At 26.5% G+C, this 27,962-nt stretch overlaps 1 protein-coding gene and 7 non-coding genes across 8 annotated transcripts; all 8 read right to left on the reverse strand.

The window, feature by feature from the left end:
- Positions 1–627: 627 nt before the first annotated feature.
- LOC145843129 (glycerol-3-phosphate acyltransferase 1, mitochondrial-like) lies at positions 628–26,779 on the reverse strand. The gene is made up of 10 exons (XM_082950590.1): positions 26,688–26,779; positions 26,142–26,291; positions 25,798–25,894; positions 24,402–24,550; positions 14,193–14,289; positions 13,659–13,707; positions 11,304–11,467; positions 1,734–1,847; positions 1,320–1,406; positions 628–765 (listed from the first exon to the last, which is right to left on the reverse strand). The coding sequence occupies exons 1-10, from the start codon at positions 26,777–26,779 to the stop codon at positions 628–630; spliced, it is 1,137 nt and encodes a 378-aa protein (XP_082806716.1).
- Trnan-guu (transfer RNA asparagine (anticodon GUU)) lies at positions 2,355–2,428 on the reverse strand. Its single transcript has one exon. It is a non-coding gene; the product is annotated as a tRNA-Asn (tRNA).
- Positions 3,695–3,768, reverse strand: Trnat-agu (transfer RNA threonine (anticodon AGU)). Its single transcript has one exon. It is a non-coding gene; the product is annotated as a tRNA-Thr (tRNA).
- On the reverse strand, positions 7,731–7,803 carry Trnam-cau (transfer RNA methionine (anticodon CAU)). The gene has a single exon. It is a non-coding gene; the product is annotated as a tRNA-Met (tRNA).
- Trnag-gcc (transfer RNA glycine (anticodon GCC)) lies at positions 11,773–11,843 on the reverse strand. The gene has a single exon. It is a non-coding gene; the product is annotated as a tRNA-Gly (tRNA).
- On the reverse strand, positions 12,622–12,692 carry Trnag-gcc (transfer RNA glycine (anticodon GCC)). The gene has a single exon. It is a non-coding gene; the product is annotated as a tRNA-Gly (tRNA).
- On the reverse strand, positions 14,594–14,675 carry Trnas-aga (transfer RNA serine (anticodon AGA)). Its single transcript has one exon. It is a non-coding gene; the product is annotated as a tRNA-Ser (tRNA).
- Positions 16,146–16,216, reverse strand: Trnag-gcc (transfer RNA glycine (anticodon GCC)). Its single transcript has one exon. It is a non-coding gene; the product is annotated as a tRNA-Gly (tRNA).
- Positions 26,780–27,962: the final 1,183 nt, after the last annotated feature.

The following is a 27,962-nucleotide window of genomic DNA, read 5'->3' on the forward strand; positions in this document are numbered from 1 at the left end:
TATAATTATTAAGTAACGTGCATTTTCCTAAATTTAGCCTAGCAACATTAAAATCATCATACGCTAGTAACTTTAAACTATAGGTTTTAATTAGATTTTACTCAGTTTTTTGTTATACATTTTTTTCTTTTTAACTTCTTTTATTTCAAGGTTAGCCTAATGTCTTCCTACTTGTTATCACATAAATTTTTACAGATTTTAAACAACTGAAGATCTCGTTTTTTTAAACGAGTGAAACATTGTATTGTAATAAAATTTTAAAAATTTATCATTGATAGATTTTTTGTGTCAAATCTAAATTTTACTATTGAAAATGTTAAAATTATTAAAATTTCCAGGTTTTTCCAGGTTATTTTAGCCTAAATTGTCAAAATCCAGGTTTTTCCAGGTTTCCAGGAAAAGTGGCAACCCTTTAGAAAGAAAACTTCCATTTTTTATAAATTGATATCAGCTATTTTTAAACAGAAGATGTTTCTACTTTTAGTAAACGAGTTTTAAAACAAGTAAAAACATTAGCATGTAAATTTTCTAAAAAGCTTTCTGATACATGTTTACTAAATTCTAAATATATAGTAAAATTAAATTACAAACTAACCAAGTATTAAAATATACAATAAAACAAACAAACTAACTATACAACAAATGTTCTGCAAGAGCCTCATTAGTCAACTTATTGTAGTTTTCACAACTTTCTTGAAATTTTGACGATTTTGAAAAAATGCTTCCATTGAAAATCGTTTCACCAGTATCTGTGTCCGCTGAATTCTGAAAATTTATTTTACTGTTAAAATATTATTTTAATTTTTTCAAATGCCAAACCGTAAATTTTGTTCAATAGTTCTACTAAGGATGTATTTTTAAACAAAAGTTTTGTTTATCTTTAAAAATTGGATTAAACAGGTTTAAATTGAATAAAACATGTTGTTTAGTTCTATGATATAACTAACTTTTGTAGGGTAAATATAAATATAAACGATGCTAGTGAATAAATTTAGAGTATTTCAGTAAATTTCCGAGCAGCATAAAAAAGTAATGAAAATATTACAACACTTAACTGTTTTCAGGGTCCTTTTGTTATTTTAAACATTTATTAAAAATATTTTATTTATTCTTACCACATCCGGTTAAAAAACTAAAAGTTTTATCAGACTGCTAATTGTTTACTATATTTCGCTATTTAAAACTATCTTGTTCATGTTTTATATTTTCAACAAACATTTCTTTATAAAAAGAGTAAGCTCTTATACTAAACAAATCAACTGTAGTCATTTATTTTTGTTAAGCTCAACAATATTTCAAATTATTTAAAAAAAATTAACCGTTGTAATATTTTTGTTTTGAGATAAACTTTTCTGCATATCAACAAGAGGTAGATTTGGGGAGCTTCTTAGTTCTTCCAATGTTTTCTGGTGATTTACAAATACATATTAAAAAACATATATTCATTTTAATGGTTCACAGTAGTTTTTGTAAGTATTTATGTTAGCAAACTTATAGTTTATGAAGTTTTTCTTTCAAATACACTACATAAAGCTTTACTTTTCTAATCCGAAATTAACATGTGTTTATAACTTGACCTTTAACTGTACTGTATCAAGTTATTATTGTATAAAACATAATTCTACATTCTAGTTCCATAACTTTCAGAAATAATATTTGTTCACGTGTTTAAAAGCCTTTAACTAAATTTAGTTTGTTTTTCTAAGATAACTCTAAAAATAATAAAAAGTAACCTTCAAAGATTTAGGGTTTCCAAAATTAATTCTGATATTGCCATAGAAACCCATCAGGACCCTGAATGTTGTTCTAACAGCCCCAAAAAACGTCTCCGGTTTTTTAGATTCACCCTAAAAATTTGAAAGTATTAGAGTATTTTATTAAAAATAAAAAAACAAGAAAAAATTTCAGTTACTAATGAACATTAAATTGACAAATTTTTCCTAAAGCTTTAAAATAGTTGTGTTTATATTTATTTACTGTTTCAACAAGACTTCATTATACAATACACTCTTAATTAAAAAATAAGCTAACTTAGAAGCTAAAATAAATGCTAAATTTTCGAGCAAAACCTTATAACTTATATTTTAAGGGTTATTTACTTTTATACTTATAGGTTTTAAAGAAAATTGTTTTGAACTTCATGTTTTAATAAACAAGCATCTTCAACTAATTAATTTGACAAGAATTTAATTAAACTGTTTGTTTAATAACAACATGTTATGTAATTTATAACTTTGACATAAATATAATGTGTTTATAAGTTATTAAATGCTTTTTATGTTGTACTAATAATTATTTAGCTAAAAGTTTAAAAAGTTTTTAATTTTTTTAACAATTTTTCTGTTACAAAAAAGCGTCCTCGGGTGGGCTCGAACCACCAACCTTTCGATTAACAGTCGAACGCGCTAACCGATTGCGCCACGAAGACTGCTGGTTGCTAGGCAATTATTGAGTTTATAAATGCTACTAAGGGTTCAATCATTACTTTTGGTAAGCACAACATTTTAAAACAGTTAAATTTTTATTTATAGATTTTTTTTAACTTTAAATTTAAAACATTTTTATAATAATCTTCAAAAACTATTTTTTTCAAATGTAAATATATAATTATTTCATATATTACAAACCTTTAAATAAATTACAAACTTAATTTGTTTTATTATTTAGTTTTGAAGCAGCTACACATTCATAGAAGGGTGAAATCAGTCTTAAATTTTTATCAGAAATTTAAAAATTTTAAATGAACTTCAGTAAAATATAACCTTATAACATAAACTTCAATAAAAATGTATGTTAACATGCATTAAATGAACATGCTTAGAAATGCTCATATTCTTAACATTTGCAAAAATTTTCTATTAATTTATAGGAAAATGAAAAACTTGCAATTTAATTTATAAGACAGTAGTTAATTTATATCTAGTATTACATCCTAAAGTTAAAAGAACACCTTGACTAAAACAAGAAAAAATATTATTATGATTATAAAATAGGGAAAAACATTTTGTGATTTAACAATTGTCAAAAACTGTTACAGCCTGAAATTATTTAAAATTTTGCTGTACAGCCTGCAGAAATTACAAATTGCAAAAAAAAATTATTATAAAAAGTACTTCAACTTACATTTTAATCATCAACATACTTATTACAGGGTTGCCAAATTTTTTTTTTAATTTTTTTGAAAATTTTTACAAGGTTTTTAATATACAAGTTTTTGTGCCCATTTTTTATATAAAACAAAGTTTAAGGTAAAAAAAAGTTTCAAATAGTACAAAAATATTGATAAGCTACTTTAATGCTACTATAAGTGTGTTTTATATTAAATTAAACTTCAAAAAAAAAAGTGTATTTGAAAGATTTTTCGAATCTAGTCTTTTTTTACACATTTATTTTACATGTAAAAGTTGTTTAAATTACTAAATTTGTTGGTGGCTTTTATTCAAAACTCAAAGGTTTTAAAATTTTTCATCAACTCTAGATTTTTTTGGCCTAAATTGTTAAATTCCAGGTTTTTTCAGGTTTCCAGGTTTGTTAGAAACCGTGGATAGAAACTATACAAACATTGTTTTAAATATATTTACTTTTAAATTATACCTTTAAACTTTAGTTTAATTGAAAAATAAGTCACGTGTTTCTCCGAACAGTTATTTTTTAAATGTAATATAAAATTACTTGGGAGCTAAAATTAAAAGCGAGGCACCACCGAGATTCGAACTCGGGATCTCCTGTTTACTAGACAGGCGCTTTAACCAACTAAGCCATGGCGCCGCTTAGAGGAGTTTCAATTATAGAGTTTATAAACTATTGTTACGTAACAGACGCAAGAGCTTTAAATTGCCGTGGGGCAAACAGTAAAGCTTGTTTCATGTAGTTGTGCGTATAATATTGTGTTTTGTCTGCTAACATCAATAAAATAATTTTAAATAAAGGAAGCGTTCTATTCCATGATTGTGTTTTATATACAGATGTAATTAGATACTTTTCACCGGGTATTAACATCCTTTACTAAACGACAAATCTGCAAATAAAATTTTTAATGATATTATATAAAATATAGAAATTATAAAAGCTCAGTGAATTACCTAACTGAACTAACTTATTACTATGTTATATAACTTTATTTATATATATATATATATATATATATATATATAAAATAAGGTTAATGTTTAAACTTAAACACTTTCAACTGAGCCCACTTGAAGGGCTTTTAAATAATTATCATCAGCCCCACTTGAAGGGCTGATGATCAAAGCTTTATGAAAAATTAAAGCTTTGTGAAACATATGTTCCAGAATTTTTAAAATCGCCTTTTGAATAAATTATATATATAATATAACATAGGAGGCACAAAGCTTCAAACTGATAAGATTTTAGAAGTTAGTATACAAGCATTAAACTAGCCAATCAACAAATACAAAATTGGAAAAACTTAAACTTATATTGTTTCAAATTAATAATTCATTGATTTTGAATTATAAACCAAAAAAAGTAAGGTTGTCAAAACTTTGACCATGTGAAAACTTATAAGATTTCAAATAAATATGTGTACAACATTTTTGATTACTTAAAATTTCTGTAAACTAATCACACAACTTAGAATAACATCAACTTTTAGGCTCCAAGTTTAAATTTCAATTTATTTAGTATAATATATAAAAAGAATATGAAACTTGTATCAAAACCATACTACTACTTATAAAACAGTAATTAGATAGCATTTCTATGCAAACCAAGATATAACAGAAAATACTCTACGCATGTTCTAGTAATTCATTGTATAACTATATTAATGTACTGCTTATTTAGTTTCTAAATCTTTTTTTTTTAATATAACAGAATACATTTCATCTTCTTAAATTTATTTTAGTACTTTCGTAGTAAGGCTCATCAGACATAGTATCTTACTAAGTTAGAATGAACACAAGTTGAAATAAAATCATACTGTAGTTTAAAGTTTTAAAATATAAAATGACGTAATAATCGAATATTAAAAATAAACTAAGTGCTTATGCTATATACATTAGGTGTACTAATAAAACTCGTTTTAATTAAAACAACCTAAAATAAACAAGCGATAAAAATTAAAACTAAAACTAAACTTTAAAATAAAATTCAACTAGAAAATAATTACTTTGAAATTACTTAATATTACTACTACGAAAGTACTAAAATAAATTTAAGAAAATTGAAATGTATTCTGTTATATTTTTTAAATAAGATATGCACTGGAAACAAGCAAATCAACTTTTGAAAGGCTTAGCAAAGTAAATAATATTAAACTAAACTTAACTTCTAAATAAATTTAACCTTAGCCTAAGGTCATTTACTGGGATCAAAACTTAACTTCTTCATTCTAATATATATTTCAAGTTTACAAAAAGTTAGCTTTTATTTCATTACTTTTTCAAAAGGCATTAATTTTGGAAACTTATTTGAAAAATGTCTTGATTTTTTCAAAAACCGATACTAAATCACTTTTTTAAAACTTTTAAATCTCTTCATATTTTGATATTTGTATGAAGACAAAGTATTAATAATAAATAAATAAAACTCCCCGTCAGGGAATCGAACCCCGGTCGCCCGCGTGACAGGCGGGAATACTCACCACTATACTAACGAGGAATACAACAGGACAATTACAAATACGTTTATATACATCTTGCAGCTTTTGTGACGTAATAACAAGCCTAGCATGTAGCACTTGAGGCTATTGTTTACTAAACTGCTCAAGAGATTAACTTTACAACACATGTTTTAAATTATTCTTAAACTGTATTAAGCCTTCTTAATTCTAAAAAGATAGTTATATGCTATTCTTATAACTTATTCAGTTTTTACAATGAAATGCTACCAAAAAATTTCAATTTTATTAGTTTACTATTACCTAACTACATAAAATAACTTCAACATTAATTAAAGTGATATATTGTAAAATTATGTTTATTTCAAACTAAAATCTTAATTGCGTTTATGCTTAAAGAAAGTAATGAAATAAAACATACAAAGGTTTTAAATTATTTTTAAGTATCTATTGTGTTAGATCTTGTAAAACTTTGTCTTCTAGCTACTGCTTAACCAGAATAACAACAGCTGAGTTAAAATAAATACATGCTTTTTAATCCAGACTTCAAAGATTTTTATCAACTTCAGAGCACAATTTTTGAAAAGTTTAATTTAGAAAAAAAAAACTTCCTTTAAATTAAACATCTACAACAAAGCTTTTTACAGGCTAAATTAAAATATTGTTTTAAGAAGATCAGTAATTATAACTTAAGACTAGAAATACTACTTAAAGATTAAAAAAAAATTATTAAACAACATATTAGTGATATAAAGATATTTAAGACTTAGCTTAAGTATCGATTTTTCATTAACATTTAGTCTGTTTATTTCACAATTTTATAAGTAAGTGACCTACAACAATACTTGATCAAAAAACGAGTAAGCTTGTTTCTAATTGATTTTTTAGTGCATTGTGTTTTTTATATTAACTTATGTAGCAGTAGACATTAACTTCAAGTGCATATCTAATCACTACAAATCAAGCTTGTTATTGCACCATAAAATCTACAAAAAGTACATATATTAGTTAAATCCCGTTAGTATAGTGGTGAATATTTCCGCCTGACACGCGAGCGACCGGGGTTCGATTTCCCAATGGGGAGAATTTTTATTTTGTTGATTTAGAAAGATAAATAAAATAACGTGCGCTAATATAATAAAAAAAAATCCTTTTTTGATAACTAATCTTATATTTTTAGAATTTTTTAGATTTTAGATACTTATAATGAATTTTGAATAACTTTTTAACAAGTTTATCAATAATCTATATCTTAATTTGTAAGCTTGTTTTAAGATCAAACGTCATACGTAAAATACAAAAATACCTAACTTAATAATAATAAAAACATCAAATTATTAATTTAAAAAGAGTTTCACCTTTGAGATTCGAATTCGGGATCGCTTGTTTACTAGACAGGCGCTTTAATCAACTAAGCCATTGCGTAGCTTGCTTCTATGAAATTAGTATGAATATATTACATACATATATAACTTATTAAGAAAAGTCAAAAAAATAAAACCAGAACATACGTTTCATAAAAACAAAGAGTATTTTAATCTTCAGCTATTACGGTTTGAAATAAATAGCACTTTGCTAAACAATGTTATAAAAAAAAAGTTAAACAAAAAACAAAATGACGTAACTAGTTAAAGTAAAGTGTTTAAGTTTATTTAATCACATTTTTTCTATATATATCAAAATAACTTGTACAAAATGCATTGTGTTTAAGAAAATTTGTACAGTTGTATAATAAAGTAACTTTAGTTTTTCACCATTTTTATGTAAAACAAGTTACTTTTTGTTTAAGCCATAATTAAACAAAATTAATATTTTTTTTTTAAATAATAAAGTTTATAGTAAGTGCCTTTTTTATTGTTGATGTTTTTTCTTATCACTTTCAATCAATTACATTATAAGACATTATATTACAAACAGCTATTTTATGAACTATCATTTTTTTTTACATTTTATCGTTTAAACCTCTTAGCAGGTGGTTATGAAATTATCTACAACTAGTTCTAAAATAAGTTTTTTGAAATTTTCCTCGATACCTTTGCACAATCGTTTTTCTTAGCTTTAGCTAATAAACTAGCGTAAAAAGAAAACAGTTATTGTAACAAAACACAAGTTAACGTAAAATTAAACCAATAGATCTACAAAAAGGTGCCCCGTGTGAGGATCGAACTCACGACCTTCAGATTATGAGACTGACGCGCTGCCTACTGCGCCAACGGGGCACACGTATACGATAGATATTACATGTTTATAAACTTGTTGTAATTACGTTTGTGACGTAATAAAGGCAGTTGGATCAACAATACTTTATGCAGTGCAGCATCCTATCTAACAATACTTTGCTTGTGGATAATTGCTAAAGTGCCAGCAATACAAAATAGACTCTGTTTCAAACAAATTTCATGTTTAAAAACTTAGATGTTGAAAAAAAAAGTTTCATCCTTAAATTGTAACATGATTTCAAGGCTTATTATTACTTAGATATCAAGCGTTATTTGAAAATAAGCGTCGTGCGTAAGCTTTCAAGAACAATCTATGACGTATACTTGTATTTCAATGTGTTACTTGAGCAAAGCAAAACAACTTTAATAAATTAGATTTGAAAACACTTCTTTTTGTAATTTTGATTAATCAATAAAGCTAGTTTAATGACTATCTCAATATTATTTTAAAATTAACTTTCTTCTTTGTTTAATTCAAAACTTGGCCCACAAAACACTTCTTGCCTAACAAATTAGTTATAAAAAGGGTACTACCCTTCTGTGTTAAATAGTAGATAATTTAGTTATTTTATTACTTTTAAAACAAAATTATCAACTGCTATCAAAACAAAACATGTACACCAATCTTTATCACTTGTACAACAGTTTATAAATTTTGTTCTACTTACACTTTTCTTGAAATTTATTTAAATTCAGTTTTTAGCTTTTGGAAATACTTTTGTAAAATATCAAACATTTACCTCACTTAAACTCTATGAAGAGTAAAACTGTTATAAATTTTTGTTTATAAACACTAAATCTTTAAAAACATAGCTATACATAAACTTTTATCAGTTAAGTTTATATTCTATAAAGCCAGTATTTTAAGTTTTATTAAATATATTTTGAATCAATTAATACTTTGTAAGGTTCAAAAACTAACGAGTTACAATTTAAGTTATTTACTTTTTTTAATTAATCCCTTTTAAAGTAAATTCCTGTAATTTAAATAACCACAACAAATAAATAGCTTAATTTTAATATAAAAATATAATGTAAATAGTGTGCTGCTTAGTGTGATTAACAATATACTATACACTACAAAGATATAAAAACTATAAAAACTTAACTATTTGCACCTAATTGTACATTAACCTAAGCTAGCTTGTTTTCAATATCGTATTCACATATAAAACGTTAGATATTTGTAACTCAAGTGCATAAAACAGCTTATTTACTGTAGTTTGAATCTTTTACTAAACAAGTTTGTATTTTTCAGAAGTTTGTATTAAAATAATTTTCAGTTGGAAAAGTTATATAAAGTTGTAAATAATTCTCCAGGTTTTTAAAAGTATACATTTTGGGTCTGTTTTTAGTTTAAAGCTAAGTTTAAGGTAAGTCAGTGATAAATAGTATAAAAACATTGAAAATATACTCAAAAGCTACATTAAATGTGTTTTTTAATAACAAAAAATTCTATGATGACAAAATTTTTGTATCTATATGATAGATTTTTTGATTCAAATCGAAATTTTACTACTTGACATGTTAAAATTATTAAACATTCTAGGTTTTTCCAGGTTTATTTTTCAAATTTTTTGAAATTTCAGGTTTTTATAACTTTTTTAGCCTAAATTGTCAAATTCCAGGTTATTCCAGGTTTTAAGGTTTTTTGGCAACCCTGTATTTATATATCAATCTTTTTTATGTAAATTTATAAATAAGCATATGTTTTATAAAAAATTTAGTATATAACTTTTTAGTACTACATATGTTGTACAGAAATCTAAGACAATATTCATTCAAAAACATCTTTATTAAAGCAAATTACAAATAAAATCGATTTCGGCTACACGAGACTGAATACAATCATTTAAGAACTTAATTTTCAAAACATTACTTTGTAACTTCAGTTTACATATCTGAACTTTGTTCAACAATATCAATTGTTCTTTAGTGTACTTATGTCTTAACTTAGTATATAACTTTTTAGTACTACATATGTTGTACAGAAGTCTAAGACAACATTCATTCAAAAACATCTTTATTAAAGCAAATTACAAATAAAATCGATTTCGGCTACACGAGACTGAATACAACCATTTAAGAACTTTAAAATTAAATATTCACACTCGGGCTAAAACTTTCTTCAAGTTTCTTTGTAAATTATTAATTAATTTTTAGATATATATAGAACAAATACATTTTTAGTTAGACCTTAAAATAAAATTTAATACTACCATAAATGTGTTATAACCATACAAGTAGAATATATTTACTTAATAATCACAATAATTAATAAAAATATATAGGTAGTAGTTTACTTTTTGATCCTACCAATAGTTAGCAAGTATTTTAGTTTACTAATAAAAAATAATTTTAATTGTTTGGTAAGGCAAAAACAATTTATTATATTGAAAAAACAAAGCTACTAAAATATACAGTGTTGCCACTGGTTTTTGAGAAATTTCTTCCAGGTTTTCTGAATTTCTTCCATGTTTTTGAAAGTACACGTTTTTGGGTCTATTTTTAGTTTAAAGTAAAGTATAATGTTAGAACCTGTATTCAATAGTGTAACAAAATTAAAAAGATACTGTAAACCTACTTTAAATGTGTTTTTAATAAAAAAAATTCTATGATGACAAATTTTTTTATCTATATGATAGATTTTTCGTGTCAGATCAAAATTTTACTACTTATATAAAATTGTGCAAAATTCAAAATTTCAGATTTTTTTAGCCTAAATTGTCAAATTCCAGGTTTTGTGGCAACCCTGATTATATATTTTTGGTGGCATAACTAAATTTTAATATCAAAAAGCGAGGCACCACCGAGATTCGAACCCGGGATCTCCTGTTTAGACAGTCGCTTTAACCAACTAAGCCATGGCGCCGCTTGATTGGCATGTTCTTATGAAAGTTCTAAACTAACTGCACATTAACGTGATGTGTGAAGTTGAGAGTTTTTTTGACTGTAATTTGATCGCCAAACTGTTTATTAAAAAAACTCAAAGCCGCAATGAGATCAATTTAGTAAAACAGCTTGTAAGTTGCATTTATAAAATATATTCTCACTGAACAACAGATTACAAGTAAAGAAGCAACTAGATCAGTTTTGTCTTAAACTACAAATGACTTTTATTCTAATTCAAAAACATCTAAATGTTTTATAATCAAACAATAAAGATAAACTGAGTCTAAACTGAACAACTAGTAAATTGTTTATAACTACAAGTTGGTTTACACCAGAAAGAATGGAATGGTATAAATTACCAAAAAAATACAAAACAATTTGGAATAACTTAGTCATATCACAGATTAAAGGGAAATAACCAGAAAAATAATACCATTATTATGGTCAAAAAGGCAGACTTATGATTTTAAATACATCAAAAGTATCAAAACAAAAAAAATAAAATTTACATCGAAAAAACCTGAGATCCGCTGCATTTTCATCTGAACGAAACACAACTAGTGACAAAAACAAACTTTTACTAAACAAATCAACTTTCAACAACTGACCATCATTTCCTCGTGAAAGTTGCCGTCTATCAGCTTGTCGTACGAGATGCAAACGGGAACCACTGTGACGTCATCTAACAGTCCCTGGTCCAAGCAGCTGGTCACGATTGAAACGATTCCCGTCTTCGGCTTTCCCGGGCACCCGCTGCGGGCTCTTGTCCCTTCTGCGCGTGTGAAAAAGTATTTATGTGAAACTTGAAAGAGCAAACATTTAACGAAACCAGCGTTTTATTGAAAGTTGAAAAGTTAAACTGTAGTGCATAACTTTAATAAAAATTACTAGAAAAACTTTACTTGTGAATTAGTTGAGCAAAGTCATTAGTACACAGAAGAAAAATAAGGTTTTTAGAGGACTTAGTACAGTATTCGTATTGACAAAAATTTTGTATACAAAAATTCGTATACAAAAAAAAAATGTTTTTATGTTTAACAAACTACTGTATTTATTATAAATTTCAGTAGACAAAAATGCATTGTCCGGGAATCGAACCCGGGCCTCCCGCGTGGCAGGCGAGAATTCTACCACTGAACCAACAATGCTTGTGCACACATTTAGGTACTTTAGGTTATAAACTTCTTTGCTTTGTGACGTAATAAAGATTAACAGTTCCTTTTTTAGCTATAAAGAAAAACGCAGAAATGTTTGAGAAAAGATATTGATTGAAAATAGAACCTTTTTAACCAGTACTTTTAAAGACTTAAAGCAAAATTGCATGTTTATATTTTACAAATTTAGACAAATACAACCTTGACTAAATTAAATTCTTTTGATTACTTTATTACTTTATAGTTAATTTCTATATAAGAAACTGTGTTAAATAGTATAAACATTGAAAAGATATTGGAAAGTTACTATAAATGTGTTTTTTAATAAAAAATGTTTTTGAAGATGACAAAAAAATCTTACTAATATGATAGATTTTCTGTGTCAAATCAAAATTTTACTACTGAAAATGTAAAAGTTGTTAAAAATTCCAGGTTTTTCCAGGTTTTTTGATCAAAATTCCAGGTTTTCCAGGTTTCTTTCAAAATTTCTCAAATTCCAGGTTTTTCCAGGTTATTTTAGCCTAAATTGTCAAATTCCAGGTTTTTCAAGGTTTTTCCAGGTTTCCAGGTAAAGTGGCAAACCCTGATTGTAATCAGCAATGGTTTTAAATTTAAAGTGTTCTGAAGCATAAGTTTTTAAACAAAAATTACTACTTAATATTTCATAAAGACAACTTCTAAAACATTTGAAGTCAACGGCTAATATCAAAATTATCAAAATATTATTCTTATCTATATTTTTGGTTTATTTTACTACTACTAAAAGAAAAAATGCATTGTCCGGGAATCGAACCCGGGCCTCCCGCGTGGCAGGCGAGAATTCTACCACTGAACCAACAATGTTTATGATGTGAATGCATTTTTAGCGGTTATAAATTTAAATGGTTTGTGACGTAACAGTGCTCAACAATGCTTGTTATTGCTCATTGCAGTTTCACTGATTTTAAGCTGATTTCAATTATATGAACAATATACAAACAGTATTTTTATAGCATAAAATCCTCTGTAAAAAAGTAATTTTTACAAGACTACTAAGTTAGTATTAACTAGTTAACCTAATAATAAACTTATAAATTATTCAAACGCTTTACATGTAAACTACTCAAGTGCATGAAATCGAAAAATCGCTTAGTTTCACTATAAAACAATAATAACTTACAAACAAGTAGTAAATATATAATACTTTTGATGCATCACAAATTCTAAAACTAAATTTAAATTTCATCAGAACAAAATACTAAAATATTTTGTAAATGTGTAATATAACTGCATAACTTTTTCAGCAAATTCTATTACAACAACTTAATCAACTCATGTTTATGCTAAATATAAAGGTATGTTTTATGCATCTGACACAAAAAACTAAAACTTTTCAAAAACTTTTACAATTGTACAACAAAACTTTTTGCTATCTTTTAACATGAGTATATTTTAAATTTCAAACAATAGCTTTAATAGTATCAAGAGTTTTCAACTTCTGTTTTAATCAATCAAGTATTACGTAATTATAAAAATTTTACAACTAAAAAAGTTAATATAATAGTTCTTTAATTGTTACACCAAAATCCAAAAGCACATATCAATTCTATAAATAAATCATTAACAACTATAAGAACTAAACATTTTTTTTATCGTAAGTTGTTTTAAAACTATTTGCTAACTTGTCTAAAACCTAACACACTTTTTTATTATAACTTTTTAGTAATTTTTACTTGTTATTATACTAGCTGAAATGTTTATAAAAATAGATCAAACTTAAAGTTAAACAAATAACATGTAAAAAATTACATATAAACTATCATGACTAACCAATGAAAACTTCAAGACTTTGATTTCTCTTCAAAAGTTCGGTGACGTACTGTTTTTATAATAAAATAATTAAACAAAATTAAACAAAGTTTAAAACTAACAAACAGGGTTGCCACTGGTTTTTTCAAAAATTTTCCAGGTTTTCCAAATTTTTTCCAGTTTTTTAAAAGTACATAATTTTGTGTCTATTTTAAGTTTTGAGTTAATTCATATATAAGAAACTGTGTTAAATAGTATAAAAACATTAAAAAGATACTGTAAAGTTTCTTTAAATGTGTTTTTTAATAAAAAATATTTTGATGATGACAAAAAAATCTTATTCATACGATAGATTTTTTGTATCGAATCGAAATTTTACTACTGAAAATGTTAAACTTAACAAAAATTCCAGGTTTTTCCAGGTTTTTTACAAAGTTTCTCAAATTCCAGGTTTTTCCAGGTTATTTTTGCCTAAATTGTCAAATTCCAGATTTTTCAAGGTTTTTCCAGGTTTCCAGGTAAAGTGGCAACCCTGAACAAAACAATTAAAACTACCGAGTGCAGCATTGCTCTGTACAGAACATCTTTTTTGTTTTTGTCGATGTCAATTTTTCTCCTGATGAAAAAACCGCCGACTCTTTTGATGACAAAACTGCAAAAATAAAAGTAGTGTCGCATTTTTAAAAACAATCTCTCGACTTGAACTTTAAATATTTATTTTTAAATAAAAAAATATAAAGTTTAGCTTTATATACAAAAAATAATTAAAGAAAAAGTTGTTTATTTGACAAAGCTTTAAATTTATTGCTTATCCAAGAAAATCAGGTTTTTAATAGCTTATTGTTAATTTAAAACTCTCAACGACAATCTAAAAATAAAAATATCACTAAACAGTTATGTATTTCATACACTTAAATCACGTTACCTTTTGTCTAAAAACTATTTTAGAAAAAAAGCGTCGTCGGCAGGATTCGAACCTGCGCGGGCAGAGCCCAATTGATTTCTAGTCAATCGCCTTAACCACTCGGCCACAACGACTTGTGATGGCGAGCGAAATTAGGTTTATATAAGGCCTTTTGTAGCGCTAGTTCATGTTGAAAACAACACTCATTATTTTGTCTTTGTACAAGACAAATTAAAATAGGCAACTTAAATAAAAATTACAGTGTTGCATATGTCAGTTAGTTGAAAACACTATGGGTTTAGGTATGAATTTAATCTTTTAGCTTTGTCAATTAAAAGTTAAGTATAACCTCACATTAATAAAAACTTGAGTTTATTTAAATTTACTTTATACTATTGGGTTTAAAGTTTAAACCAAACAATTAAAATACTCAACTTTAAATTTATTATGTTTTATACAACATTGCACGAAATTAATTATTTTAGAACTTGATGTATAACTAGGTTTGACGATAAAGGGATCATCACTTATAAAACTATTCTTATTTATAAACTATCTTTTCTGATTTATGTGAATTAAAATAGTTTTATAACCAAAACCAGGTTTCACAATAAGTTATTCAACAAACTCTTAAAATAAAGTATAAATAGAGCTAAGTTTTTTTTATATCAAAAAAGTGACTACTACAAATTTTACATTTTGTTTAAAAACTATTCTCATAAAGTTTCTTGGCTAATAATTCAAAGCTATTTGGTGTTTAATCACTGAGAGTTACAACGTCCTTTTTAATGAACTAGTTAAATAAAATTATACTTCACTTTTTTATTAAACTTTGTTTTGTTTAGCTAATTTTATATTTTCTGTCGTTCTTTAATGGTTTCATACTTCTTAGCTACTAGAAAGTTTATCAAAAATTTAACCTATATCCTTTGGAGTTTATGAAACAAAATAGAGTACATATTTTATAGTTTTTTTAATGATTAATCTTTTTTAATAAACAAATACAATTTAAACAAACTAAAATAAAATGTTTGCAGTAATGTATATAAAAGCTGGAAAACGTTTTGTTTGTTTATTTACTTTGGACTTTTTATCAATACCTAAATAGATTTATAAAATCGACATTACAACTAGTAATTTTTTAATAAGTTATAGAAACTGTCACTTTGTTATCCTGTTTTCCTTTTTAGGTAAATATTTTTTTAATGAATGGATTGAAGGTAGTCTGCCTTTTTTACATTAGAAATTGAACCGTTTTCAATAATGTGACTTAGAAGCAATATAATTGGTTTAAAAAATCCATAGAAAAAAGCTGTCTCAGCTCTTTTGAAAAACAAAAACAACAGATTTAGTGATATTTCGTTTATTTTAAAAATATTTTCAATTGTTTATCAAATAGAATTAAAAATGGTTAAAATTAAAAATTATAAAAATTAAAAATAATTATTTTTAATGCATACTATTTTAAAATATGTTTCAAAAAAATAGTTGTTAGCGTATTATTTAGGATTAAATTAAGTGTGTAGTCCAAAAATAAGCCATCAATTTTATTTATTAACATTGTTCAGAAGTACTGTACTTATAAATTTTGTTGCTAAAAATAATGTATTGTCCGGGAATCGAACCCGGGCCTCCCGCGTGGCAGGCGAGAATTCTACCACTGAACCAACAATGCTTGTGAAGGAACAGTATTTTGTGCGTTTATAAACATTAGAGCTTTATGACGTAACAACTATTGATGTACTTTGCTTCAGAAAATCCGTAGTAGTATGAGCTCTTATATCAGGGGTCGGCAAACTGCGGCCCGCGGGCCAAATGCGGCCCTCGAAGGGTAAATCTGCGGCCCGCGAGCACGTTTATTTTTTGAATGGAATGCGGCCCGCAGAAGAAAGTTTTGTGGCCCGCGAGCATGTAAATGTGGCCCGCTGAGCAAAAAAAAAATTATGTTAAACTTATTTTGTTTAATTTTATTAAATTCGTTTTAAATTCCTGTTCAACATTTTAAAACAATCAAAAAACTTTACAGTATCAGTTTAAAAATGTAAAAAAGACAGAATAGCATTCCAGCTCCAGGTTTTTTTCCAGCTTCATCATAACTTTTTTTTTACAATAGCAAGTTTAGGTGTTTTTTACATGATTTTTAAAACTAAGTTTCTTTTGTAGACGTTTTATCACTAAAAGTTATATTTGATTGTACACAAAAACATTTTAAATAACATACTAGTAAGAAAAATTGTTTATTTTATTTTGATTTTTACACATTTTGATACTTTTATAAGTTTTTTTGAGCACTTTAAACTAATCCTTATGCACACAAATCTACAAAGATGCTCTTATTTTAATCGGCATACTAACAATTCCCACCCGCGCACAATTACCACTCAAAAATGTTTTTAACTTTTATTATTTATTCCTTTATTTTTTAATATTTTGTTTTGTTTTTATTCAGTATTAATTTATGTTTGTCCACCACTGTTACCCCTTACCCTTGGTTGGTAAGCAGTTCTCGGATTTAATTGAGTGGGAAATAATTGCAGGTTGGAAATGAGCGGTTCCCATTTTAAACCACATTTTATTTAATACTGAAAATAAGTTTAGTTAATTCATAATTTTCTAAAATTACTGTTTATACATGTAGTATCTAGGTGTGTAAAGACACATTTAAAACAATACATGATATAAATTAAAATATTTTTTGATAGGTATACATTTTCATTTTTCAAAAAAAGTTTTTTTGACAAAATTAGTTAATTTTTAAGCACTAATATACACAGTTACTGTTTTTTAGAACTATCTATTTAATGCAAACTAAATTTAAGGATGGTAAATTTATAAGGTTTGTATATTGTTGATCAAAATAGCTCGAATTCAAGCAAATAAACAACTAAAAATTGCCACACACTTAAACTACGACTATCTGTAGATTTCAAATCTAAAGTCAGTTTAGTCATTTTTTAGTTTGTGGTTTGAATAAATATTTGTATACTAAAATATTAGGCTAGTTTTTGGTTATTAGGTAACCTGTTTTGCTTTATGAGTGGAAAATTAAATTTATGATGTATGTTTTGTTCAATTTACAGTGTTGGATTGAATTATAATGTATATTAAACTTCTAGTCTTGCAGCTGACAAAGTTTGAAATATTATTTATATAATGGTATACATATAGGTGTGAACAATTAGTGTTGCTAAAAAACTTGAATCCCGGAAAAATTTGGAATTTGAAAATTTATGCTTAAAAATTCTAGAAAAACCTTGAATTTGAGAATTTGTGAAAATTACTGGAATTTTAAACATCTTTTACGTGTAAAGTATGAAATTTCGATTTGACACAAAAATTTTACTATATAGATACTTTTTTTAAACACATTAAAAGTAGTTTAACAGTATTTATTTAGTATTGCTATACTACTAAAGACAGTTTTTTTATTAAATGTAATTTAACTTTATACCAAAAAAAGAAACAGAAAATACTTTTAAAAACTTTATGTAAGTGCATTGCATCTTTGCTTTCAAAACGCCTTTACCTATTGTTGTGCATTTGAACTAAACCTAGAAACTTTTCTAAAATATCGAAGTCAGTAAAAACACCTCTAATAAAAACTCTCAGATGAGCAATATTTGTCGTACCAGTTCTCTCATCTTAACAGATTGATTTTAGTTCTAATTTGATTTATTTTGCTTTATAATGTTTAGAGATTTACTAAACACGACTTGTTGTTGTCATTAAAGAAGTATACAAAAAAAAATTACTACTGCCAACATAAATTCTTAAAAAAGTTTTTAATTCTAAACGGTATCTTCTTTTTCGTATTTATTTATGGTACTTTATAACTTGCCTTAACAGTTTTTTCTGATCAGTCTGTAGAAACTGAACATAATCATTTTCTTTATTAAAATTGACTGTAACTATTTTTTTGTTGCTCGCAATAACTCCTAACTAACGTTATTTAGTCTTTTAACTCGTCTTATATTTCACATTTACTCTTTGTATACAACATCTTTATTGCAGATAAAGAATTTTTATAATGTTCGATAAAAAGTTAAGTTTTTCTACTTTATTAATGGCTTAATAAATTTTTAAACTATGTTAAAAATGTTTAAGAAACGTAATTGTCCATTCAAGCTGACTTATGATATTATTTTTGCATATATTTAATTCACTGTTAATAAACTTCGTTATTTCTTTATTTTGCGACTTTATTTTAAAAAGGGTTGCCAAACATACAGTCTAGTTTAAAAAATTAAAACTAGGTTAAACTTGTTTGAGACATTTAAAAGAAACTCAGGTAAATTTTTATTTCAAACACTTTAAATAAATCTTCGAATTCTCAGAACAGTTTTTATGACTGTAGTGTATTTATATAATTGTAATTTTTTTGGTCTACTTATACATTGTGTACTTTTTATACTGAAGATATTTTAGTTAGGTATCTGAGCTTGATTAATTGCAACTTTTCTAAAGTGGAAACCCTGTTAAAAGCTAATTAATTACTAATAAGGTACTGTATTAGAGTATTCGAGCATTAATTATACAAAAAAAGTACACAGTTAATTAAGACTTAAGTATATTTGTCAATGTAAATTTTACTCAAATAAATTATTTTAATTAAAAAAGGCATTCTATGTGTAGCTAAATTTCATTAAAATTAATAAAGTGAACAAAAGTAAAACTTTCTTTAATGTGACTAAAACTAAAATCAAAAGATAATTCAAATATCACTAAAACTAAAACTGCGGCCCGCAAAGATTTTAGAAACTTGAAATTTGGCCCACGGGCAACAACTGCCTGCCGACCCCTGTCTTATATGGTTGTATGACAACACAGTTTGTACAAATGGATTAATTTAATTATTTATACCTATTTATCAAACTTATATTTAACAAACTGTAAAACTGTTTTCTCATAATTTAAATACCCATTTTACAAAAATGTATAAAATTTTATTTATTACTGTTACAATACTTTTTATTATTAAAAAACTGCGAAGATTAAAAACAAAAACAAGACTTATGTAGTTTCACTCATTCTTTTTTAGTAATGTTGTTCACCATACTATTCACTAAATATAAGTTTCAAGTTCATAAAAACCGGACAATTCTAAATATATGTAAAACACTACTTATGAAAATTTGTATTGCCAAGCTAAGAAATTTACTAAAAAAGTTTAAACTTAAACAAGTATTTGATATTGAAAATTTTTATTAATCACAAACAACAAAACAATTTGAATTTTTGAATAATTTATATAAAACTATTTCTTTATTTATAAAACATTTAACACATCAAAAAGCTATTTAAGCACTAAAAAGATTACTTTTGTTAAAAACTTAAATAAGAAATATTTAGTTTAAAGCAGAATGATGGTGACTGAATCATAAATATGTTAAATTAAGTATTATTTTCGTAAATTTGAATGTAAGAACTTTTATTACTAAGCAAAAAAAAACATTGTTTTCAACTGCTAAATACTTAAGAAACACTTTTAAAAATAAAAAGTCATTCAGATTAGAAAGTTCTTACTTATTGAGTGTCTATTGCTGAAATACTAAACATTTATTAAATAGTAAAACAGAGGCTTTGAGCTCTTTATTGAGGGAAACTCATAAATTTTATGTTCATATAAATAAAAAACTACTATAGTATCTAAGTTTTATGAAAAAATGTATTTAAGCTTTTTCAATAAATGTTGTGCAAATGTACAACAATTGATACTTTTTAAAATAAAAACTATAGAAGTTAAATAATTTCTGAATTAAAAATTAATTTATTAACAAGGAACATTATAACAATCAATGCTTATAAAAATTACAAAAAATAAAAACAACTACTAGTTAACAGGCAAAAAAAATAAATAATTATACTAAAAGTTTATATATTGGCATATTGTTAAAATACATTGCTAAAATAAATACAACTCTATAAGAAAATTAGCTTAAGATAAATGTACTAGGTTTGTAACTTAAAAAAAATTAAACATTTTATTATTCAGGTGTTTGATGATTTCAGATTATAAATATGTTTACTAATGATATATACTGTTTTTCTTCCTTTAATAAAAAATCTAACTATACTTTTAACAAGTTGGAACCTGGATTTTATTAAAATATTTAAAGTAAAATTGTGGTTTTTATTTTTTTTTTTGCACTTTAACTACACTGCTTTATTTAAAACACAAACTTGCTGACACATTTGCTTTGCAACTAACACAGTCGACTTATAACCAAGTAAAGCCTAGAGTAGTATTTGTTTCAAAACCAGTTCTTAGATTGGAACTCAAAGACCCAATATCCTACCTTGATAAAAGTTTTATTATTTATAAATTTAATTGCTTCTGCAAAAGAAGTTATATTGGGCAAACATCTAGGCATCTAAAAACGAGAGTGAATGAACATAAACCTGAAGGTATAATAAACTTTATAAAAGAAAAGACTAATAATAAAACGAAAGCTGTTATAAATACGACAAAAAGATCTTTGATAGCAGAACATCTGATTAATACGGTCGACTGTACAAACAACTATGATTTATCAAGATTTAAGGTTATTAACAATTGTTCAAATTCCATTATATCAGAAGTAATCTCAATATTTTTAAATAAATTATATAAACAGGAAGAGTAGGATTAGAAGGTTTCTTTATGTATTTATTTAAAAGTGTCTTTGGTTATTTTATCTACTTAAAAGTGTTTTTGTTTGTTTCAACCATTTTGTTTTGTAATTTAAAATGTTTATTATTGCATCAATTACTATTTTACAATAATCTAGGAAATTTTAAAATTGGTGGTTTTTGGTGATTGATTTTTTACAGCAATCTAATTAACCACTTAAGTAGTTTTCTAAAGTTTATTGTTTTTGTTAAAAAACTATTGTTTTATTTCAAATGTCTGCAGTAAGTTTTTGAATAGTTGCAGTGAAAATATTAGTGATGTACCGGACTCACTATCCGGGTCCGGGTCCGGCCGGATATTGCTATTTTTGTCTGATATCCGGATCCGACCGGATTCTAATTTGAAAAAAAAGTCCGGATCCGGGTCCGGCCGGATCCTAACAGAGATCCGGCCGGACCCGGAACTAGTTAGTAAAAAAGAGCATACTGAAAAGTATTTTTTCAAAAACAAACCCAGTGTAAATTAATAAGAGTCATTTTCGTCAGTTAAAATTAAACACCTACCGTGATTGGATCATTTTGTACATGTGACTAATTTACATTTGTTTACATTTAAACTGTGAAATAAACAGTCATGAAATGCAACTCTTTACATATGTTGTAAAATTGAAAACTTTGGAATGAATACTTGCATTATTTGTTGTTTAAAGTTGAGCTCAGAGAATATTAAGAGTTAATACGGTTGAATGTATGAGCCAATGAGAATCATATGACGAAATGTTTCAAACTAAATACTGATGCAACAAAACATCAGAACATGACAGGCAGTTTATATGTAAGCAGTTAGTTAGTTTGGTGTGTAGCTTGAAGCAACAAAATATCTTGAACGTTTTTGTGAATGCTTATTGTAAGTAGTGTTTTGTTTTAAAAGTGAATATTTCAACAGGTGTTTGATTGTTTTGGTTGCAACTGATTGTTTAAATATTTAAGCCAGGTTTATATTTAATAGTTTATTAAAAATTTTACAGTTTCTTGTTTACTAAAAGTTTTATTTAATTTTTAGTTTTTTGTTTTAAGTCTTTTGATATAGATTTAAATAGCTTCCACTTTTTAAAGTGTTACCAAAGTAATTAATAATTTTGTATATGCTAGTATTTCTTGTTGTGTTTCATATAAAAGATTCATCACTCAAAACTGTCGTGTCTGATTATAGAAAGTAGTCTCAGTTAGAATTTAGTATTTGTTAGATATTAATTAAATAAGGTAGGATTTAATTATGATGGGTAGTGCAAATAAGTTAAGTGTGCCACAATCAGTCCACAACTTTACTACCAAGTTGTCAACCTTTGCTAGCTGTTTTACTGATTATTAGATTAAAGTAATTTTTTCAGTTTTTAAAATCCTCATTCTAACTCAGGCTTGTTTATACTCACTCTAGCTAGTTTTATTAACTTATCAGTGGCAACCCTGCTAGTTTGAAAATTTTTGGGAATTTTATAAAATCTTGGACTGCCTCAGGCTAGTTTAGTTTTTTATAAAAACTCAGGCTAATTTTCTTTTAGATTTTGAATGAGTTTGAGCTGATCCAGTTTTCAATATTTTGTTGTTTTCTAGTGTATTTTGTTCAAGAACTTGATTTCAGATTTTTAATTGTAAATAACACCTAAATTTGTAAACCTTGTGGCTTGCTGTTCTACTTATTATTAGATTAAAGTTCTTTTTTTTCAGTTTTTAAAAACATTATTCTGACTCAGGCTAGTTTATTCTAGTGATGTTCCGGACTCACTATCCGGGTCCGGCCGGATATTGCCATTTTTGTCTGATATCCGGATCCGGCCGGACTCTAGTTTGAAAAAAAAGTCCGGATCCGGTTCCGGCCGGACTCTAGTTTGAAAAAAAAGTCCGGATCCGGTTCCGGCCGGATTCTAGTTTGAAAAAAAAGTCCAGATCCGGTTCCGGCCGGATTCTAATTTGAAAAAAAAGTCCAGATCCGGTTCCGGCCGGATTCTAAATTGAAATAAAAGTCCGGATCCGGGTCCGGCCGGACCCGAACTTGTGGGTCCGGTACATCACTAGAAAATATATTGAAACTTTTATGAAAAAACATTGGATTTTTAATTATATAGGTAAAAAAAACTGTAGTAAGCTTATGTACGTGATATTAAAACTTTGTAGTAGAGTTTATTTGTTTGAAATTTAAAATTTAAGTCAAAAGCTAGTTCTTAAACCTTTATAACTTTGAATTCTATAAAACAGGGGTCGGCAAACTGCGTCCCTCAAAGCCAAAATTTGCGGCCCGCGAGGTACTTTTCAGCTAAAAAAATAATTTTTAAAACAATAGAAAAAAAAAATTTGCCGTAAAAACTAACAGTTATGCTCTTATTCAAGCTATTACTCATTACTAGTGCTTTATTAAAGCTTATTTTATCACATTTTTGGTTTAAAATAGTATTTTTGTATTGATTATTGCAATTATTTTATAAAAACTGCGGCCCGCAAGCATTTTTTTCTGAGAAAATTGGCCCACGATTTATATGACTTATAAAAGGCTGCCGACCCCTGCTTTAAAATTTATTCAAATTTTTATTCGGAATCAATCAAGAGAACAAAACATTTATAAAAAAAACTAAATTAAAAATGCGTAAGCAAACAAACCACAGCAAAGAAGGGGTTAATTTGAGGCCTCTCTTAACTTTTATAACTTTTTTGACAAACACTATTCAAAATGTTTAATATTGAGTGCAACAGGTAAAAAATTGATTAAGTATTTAATTGTGAATTAAAGTTAATTTTCGTTTTAGAAAAAAAAACAACTTCTCAACTTTAACAACAACCTAATTTACACAAACAAGATTTCTATCTTTTTTTAACTTACTTGCTAAATATGTCTGTATTTGGGTTTAATTAGTTTCAAGATTGTATCATTACTTTAACAATTAAAGTTCTATTAACAACTGTGTTATTTATACTTATAATATTACAATATGGCAACTTAAAGTAGCTGAAATTAATAGTACTCTACAAAAAAGCAACAGTAATTGTTTCAAACTTTTATGGAAAAGTTTTATCAAGCTTTAATTATAAACTTTGTAAAAAACATAAATTTGCAAAATAAATTGCAACAGCTAACTGAACTAAAAATATTCTATAAAGAATAAACTACTAGCGTGCATTCAAAAGCCAAATATTCTTCTGAATACAACAACCATAAAAATAAAATTATGTTCCTATAAAATAAAATTTCCAACAACTTTAGCTCGTACCTGAACAGGGGCAGGTTGAGGTTGTCGCCACTGGCAACGAAGGGGGCGGGAAGCTCCTGCAAGAAAGCGACCAATGAGATGAGGATGTAGTCGAAGTGGCTGAAGTGGAGGGGCAGGTAGACTATTGGTTGACCTTTCTGAATAAGTATTTATGTTGAAAAATTACAAAAAAAAACTTTAATTTAATTGACCAAGGAAGATGATCGGTTGGTATTTTTTAACGAATATTTTAAATGAAAAAAATACTGATAAAAAATTATTTAAAATAACTATGTGGATGATCGGCTACAGTTTCTATAATTTACTATTTTTATTTTATATATTGTTATTTATTGTTAGATAATTCTTAATAAAAATTTCTTGTATTGAAAAAACTAATTTTTTATCTGAAATGACCAAGGTAGATGATTGGGGTTGGTCTTCCTGTGGGGGAAAAACCTGGTGTTGTTGTTTAGATTATAAATCTAATACTACTAAACAGCACTTTAATTGTAGTAAATATTTTTTATAGATTTGTCAGTTTAACTTTATTTATGCAAAAAATTTATTTGGTTCTAGGTGATGCAAAAAAAAAAAATTTCTTTGAAATTACTTGAGTTGATAATTGGTTATTTTTTCTGTATAATTGGGAAAGAACCTTGTATTTAGTGTTTCATTTGTGATACATGTTTTGGAGATCAGTTATTTTTTTTTTAAGAAATTAATATTCAATACTAGAAAGAAGCATGTCTTTGAAATAACTACAGTATACTAAACTTGCAGAGGTTTTTATAACACCTAAGTATTTTTAAATACTCCAGCTTTAGACTTTAAATATCTAAGATTTGTGTATTTCTTTTAAAGTTACAAAATTTATTCAAACTACTTGTTAAACTGGTATTTTTCAGCAGTATATATTTATATAACAAAATAAACTTATAACTACTAAATCATAAATCCTTTTTATGTACAGTAAAATATCTGAGCAAACTATGTTACACAAATATTTCTATAAATCAAAATATTTATAATTAGCTGTTTTTTTATTACATTTTTTTTTTAATATGCTTACATTTGCCATGTTTCCTTTCGAATCTAAAAGTTTTATACTTTATTAAAACAACAGCTTTTTAACAGCTTAACATTTTAAAGACTTACAATTTTAGTTCAAAAAACAGCATTATTAGGAATATCATAAGTTCAAACATGAATCACTATATACTAATTTTATCACTTGCCATCTGTACACATTTAATATCACAACAAGTTGTTTGTAAACACAAGATGTTGTGTTTCTGCTTCAAAATTAAACTTTAACTTCAATTTTAAACCTGTGGAATGTTTTTCAGCTAATACATGTTCTTTTGAGATAATTACGACAACAAGTTCATCAAATTAAATTTACTTTAGCAAGCTGCTTTATTAAATCCAATTGGCCCTGGTGAATGGTTACTGAGGAACAGAGTTTCTGAAGCAAACTTGAAAACAACCACCCGCAAAATCTATAAAAATGTTTGTTTAAATGTTATTACCTCTACACAAATTTTAACACCAATAAACTAATATATCCTTAATTAAGCTTTTTTAAGAAAATTTTTAACTTAACAAATATTATCAAAACTTGTTCACATGAGATACTATGAGAATAGTCTGTCTCAATACTTTTATTTACTTGTAGTGTATATAAAGTACTTTTTTTATAATCGACTAAACAAATGACAATAAAATAATTTAAATTACTTTAATTACCTGAGGCATTTTGAGGTTACAGTTGCTTGCATATTTTTTATTATAGACTTTGCTCTATTTTCAAATTTCCTTCTGGTTTTTTCATCTAACTGTTTTTCTTTGTTTTCAACTTGCAGTTGCTCAAATTCTTGGTCTATAGCCAGTTTAACTCTGAATTTATTAGAAGCACATCAAGTGTTGAGATTTCATTAAAATATTTAAAATTTATGAATATTATTACAATCTCCTTCAGTAAATTTTGTAACACTGTATTTAATACTAAATTAAATTGTTAGTTTAAATTATAATAACAATTTATTCTACTTAAACTATGAACAATACAATGAATTTACTTTTTTATATATTCTGTAATTTTAATTTGTATTTTTATTTTACGATAAGTTTGAAAACTTTATAAACTTTAGTATTTCAAAGCTTGTACTAACTTTGTACTTACAAAAACATAATAGTATAGTATTAACTTTGCAAACGATATTTTTATACTTTTTACATATATATTTAAACCTACTTAATTTGATTTAACTAAAATACATAAAACTTACTAACCTTTCACTTGTTAGAACACTTTCTTTGACACCGGTCGGGTTTGGATATGAATGAAATACTTTTTTTGATGCAGCAAAAAAGTAATAACACATTCTAGTCAGAGTGCCTCTTTAAAAAAAGATTTTTTGAAAAATTCTTTTACAACCTAAACACTCATTTATACTGAATTTATAAAATAAATGGGTCTAAACTACTGATGTACCGGACTCACAATTTTGGGTCCGGCCGGACCCAGATCTAAACTTTTTTTTTTCAAATTAGAATCCAGCCGGACCCGGATCCGGACTTTTTTTTCAATTTAGGATCCGGCCGGAACCGGATCAGGACTTTTTTTTTTTATTAAAATCCGGCCGGAACTGGATCTGGACTTTTTTCATATCAAGACCCGGCCGGATCCGGATATCTGACAAAAATGGCAATATCCGGCCGGATCCGGACCCGAATAGTGAGTCTGGTACATCACTAGTTTTCACATAAAAAGTAGAGCTTACATTTGTAGTTTCAAAACTTCATTTCTATAAAAGCTAAAAAAACTATGAATAACTTTAAATTTAGTATAAGGAAAATTGATAGAAAGATAAAGTACATCACAGAAACAATATCTGGTAGCTAAGATTAAAATCTATTAAATAAGATCAACTTGTAAAATCAAGGAGGACCCCTCCCCTATAGCCTTACCAATCTAAAATCAATTAAAATCAAGTTCTTGAACAAAATTAACTAGAAAATCACAAAATATTGAAAACTAGATCAGCTTAAACTCATTCAAAATCTAAAAGAAAACTAGCCTGAGTTTTTCAAAAAATTGTTAAACTAGCCTAACAATTTGGTAGTAAAGTTTTTAATTTTACAACATAGGTAAAGAGTTGCATTTGTAAAATGTTTATTTCATAGTTTAAATGTAAACAAATGTAAATTAGTCACAAGTTCAAAATGAGCCAATCACGGTAGGTGTTTAATTTTAACTGACGAAAATGACTCTTTTTAATTTACAAAGGGTTTGTTTTTGAAAAAAATACTTTTCTGTATGCTCTTTTTTACTAACTAGAGTCAATCTGTGTTAGGATCCGGCCAGAACCGGATCCGGCCAGAACCGGATCCAGACTTTTTTTCAAACTAGGATCCGGCCGGAACCGAATCCAGACTTTTTTTTTCAAATTAAAATCCGGCCAAAACCAGATCCGGACTTTTTTTCATACCAAGATCCAGCCGTATCGAGATATCAGACAAAAATGGCAATATCCAGCCAGATCCGGACCCGGATAGTGAGTCCGA

Source organism: Thalia democratica, chromosome 8, assembly GCF_965202585.1.
Source record: "Thalia democratica chromosome 8, ktThaDemo2.hap1.1, whole genome shotgun sequence".
Classification (NCBI taxonomy): domain Eukaryota; kingdom Metazoa; phylum Chordata; class Thaliacea; order Salpida; family Salpidae; genus Thalia; species Thalia democratica.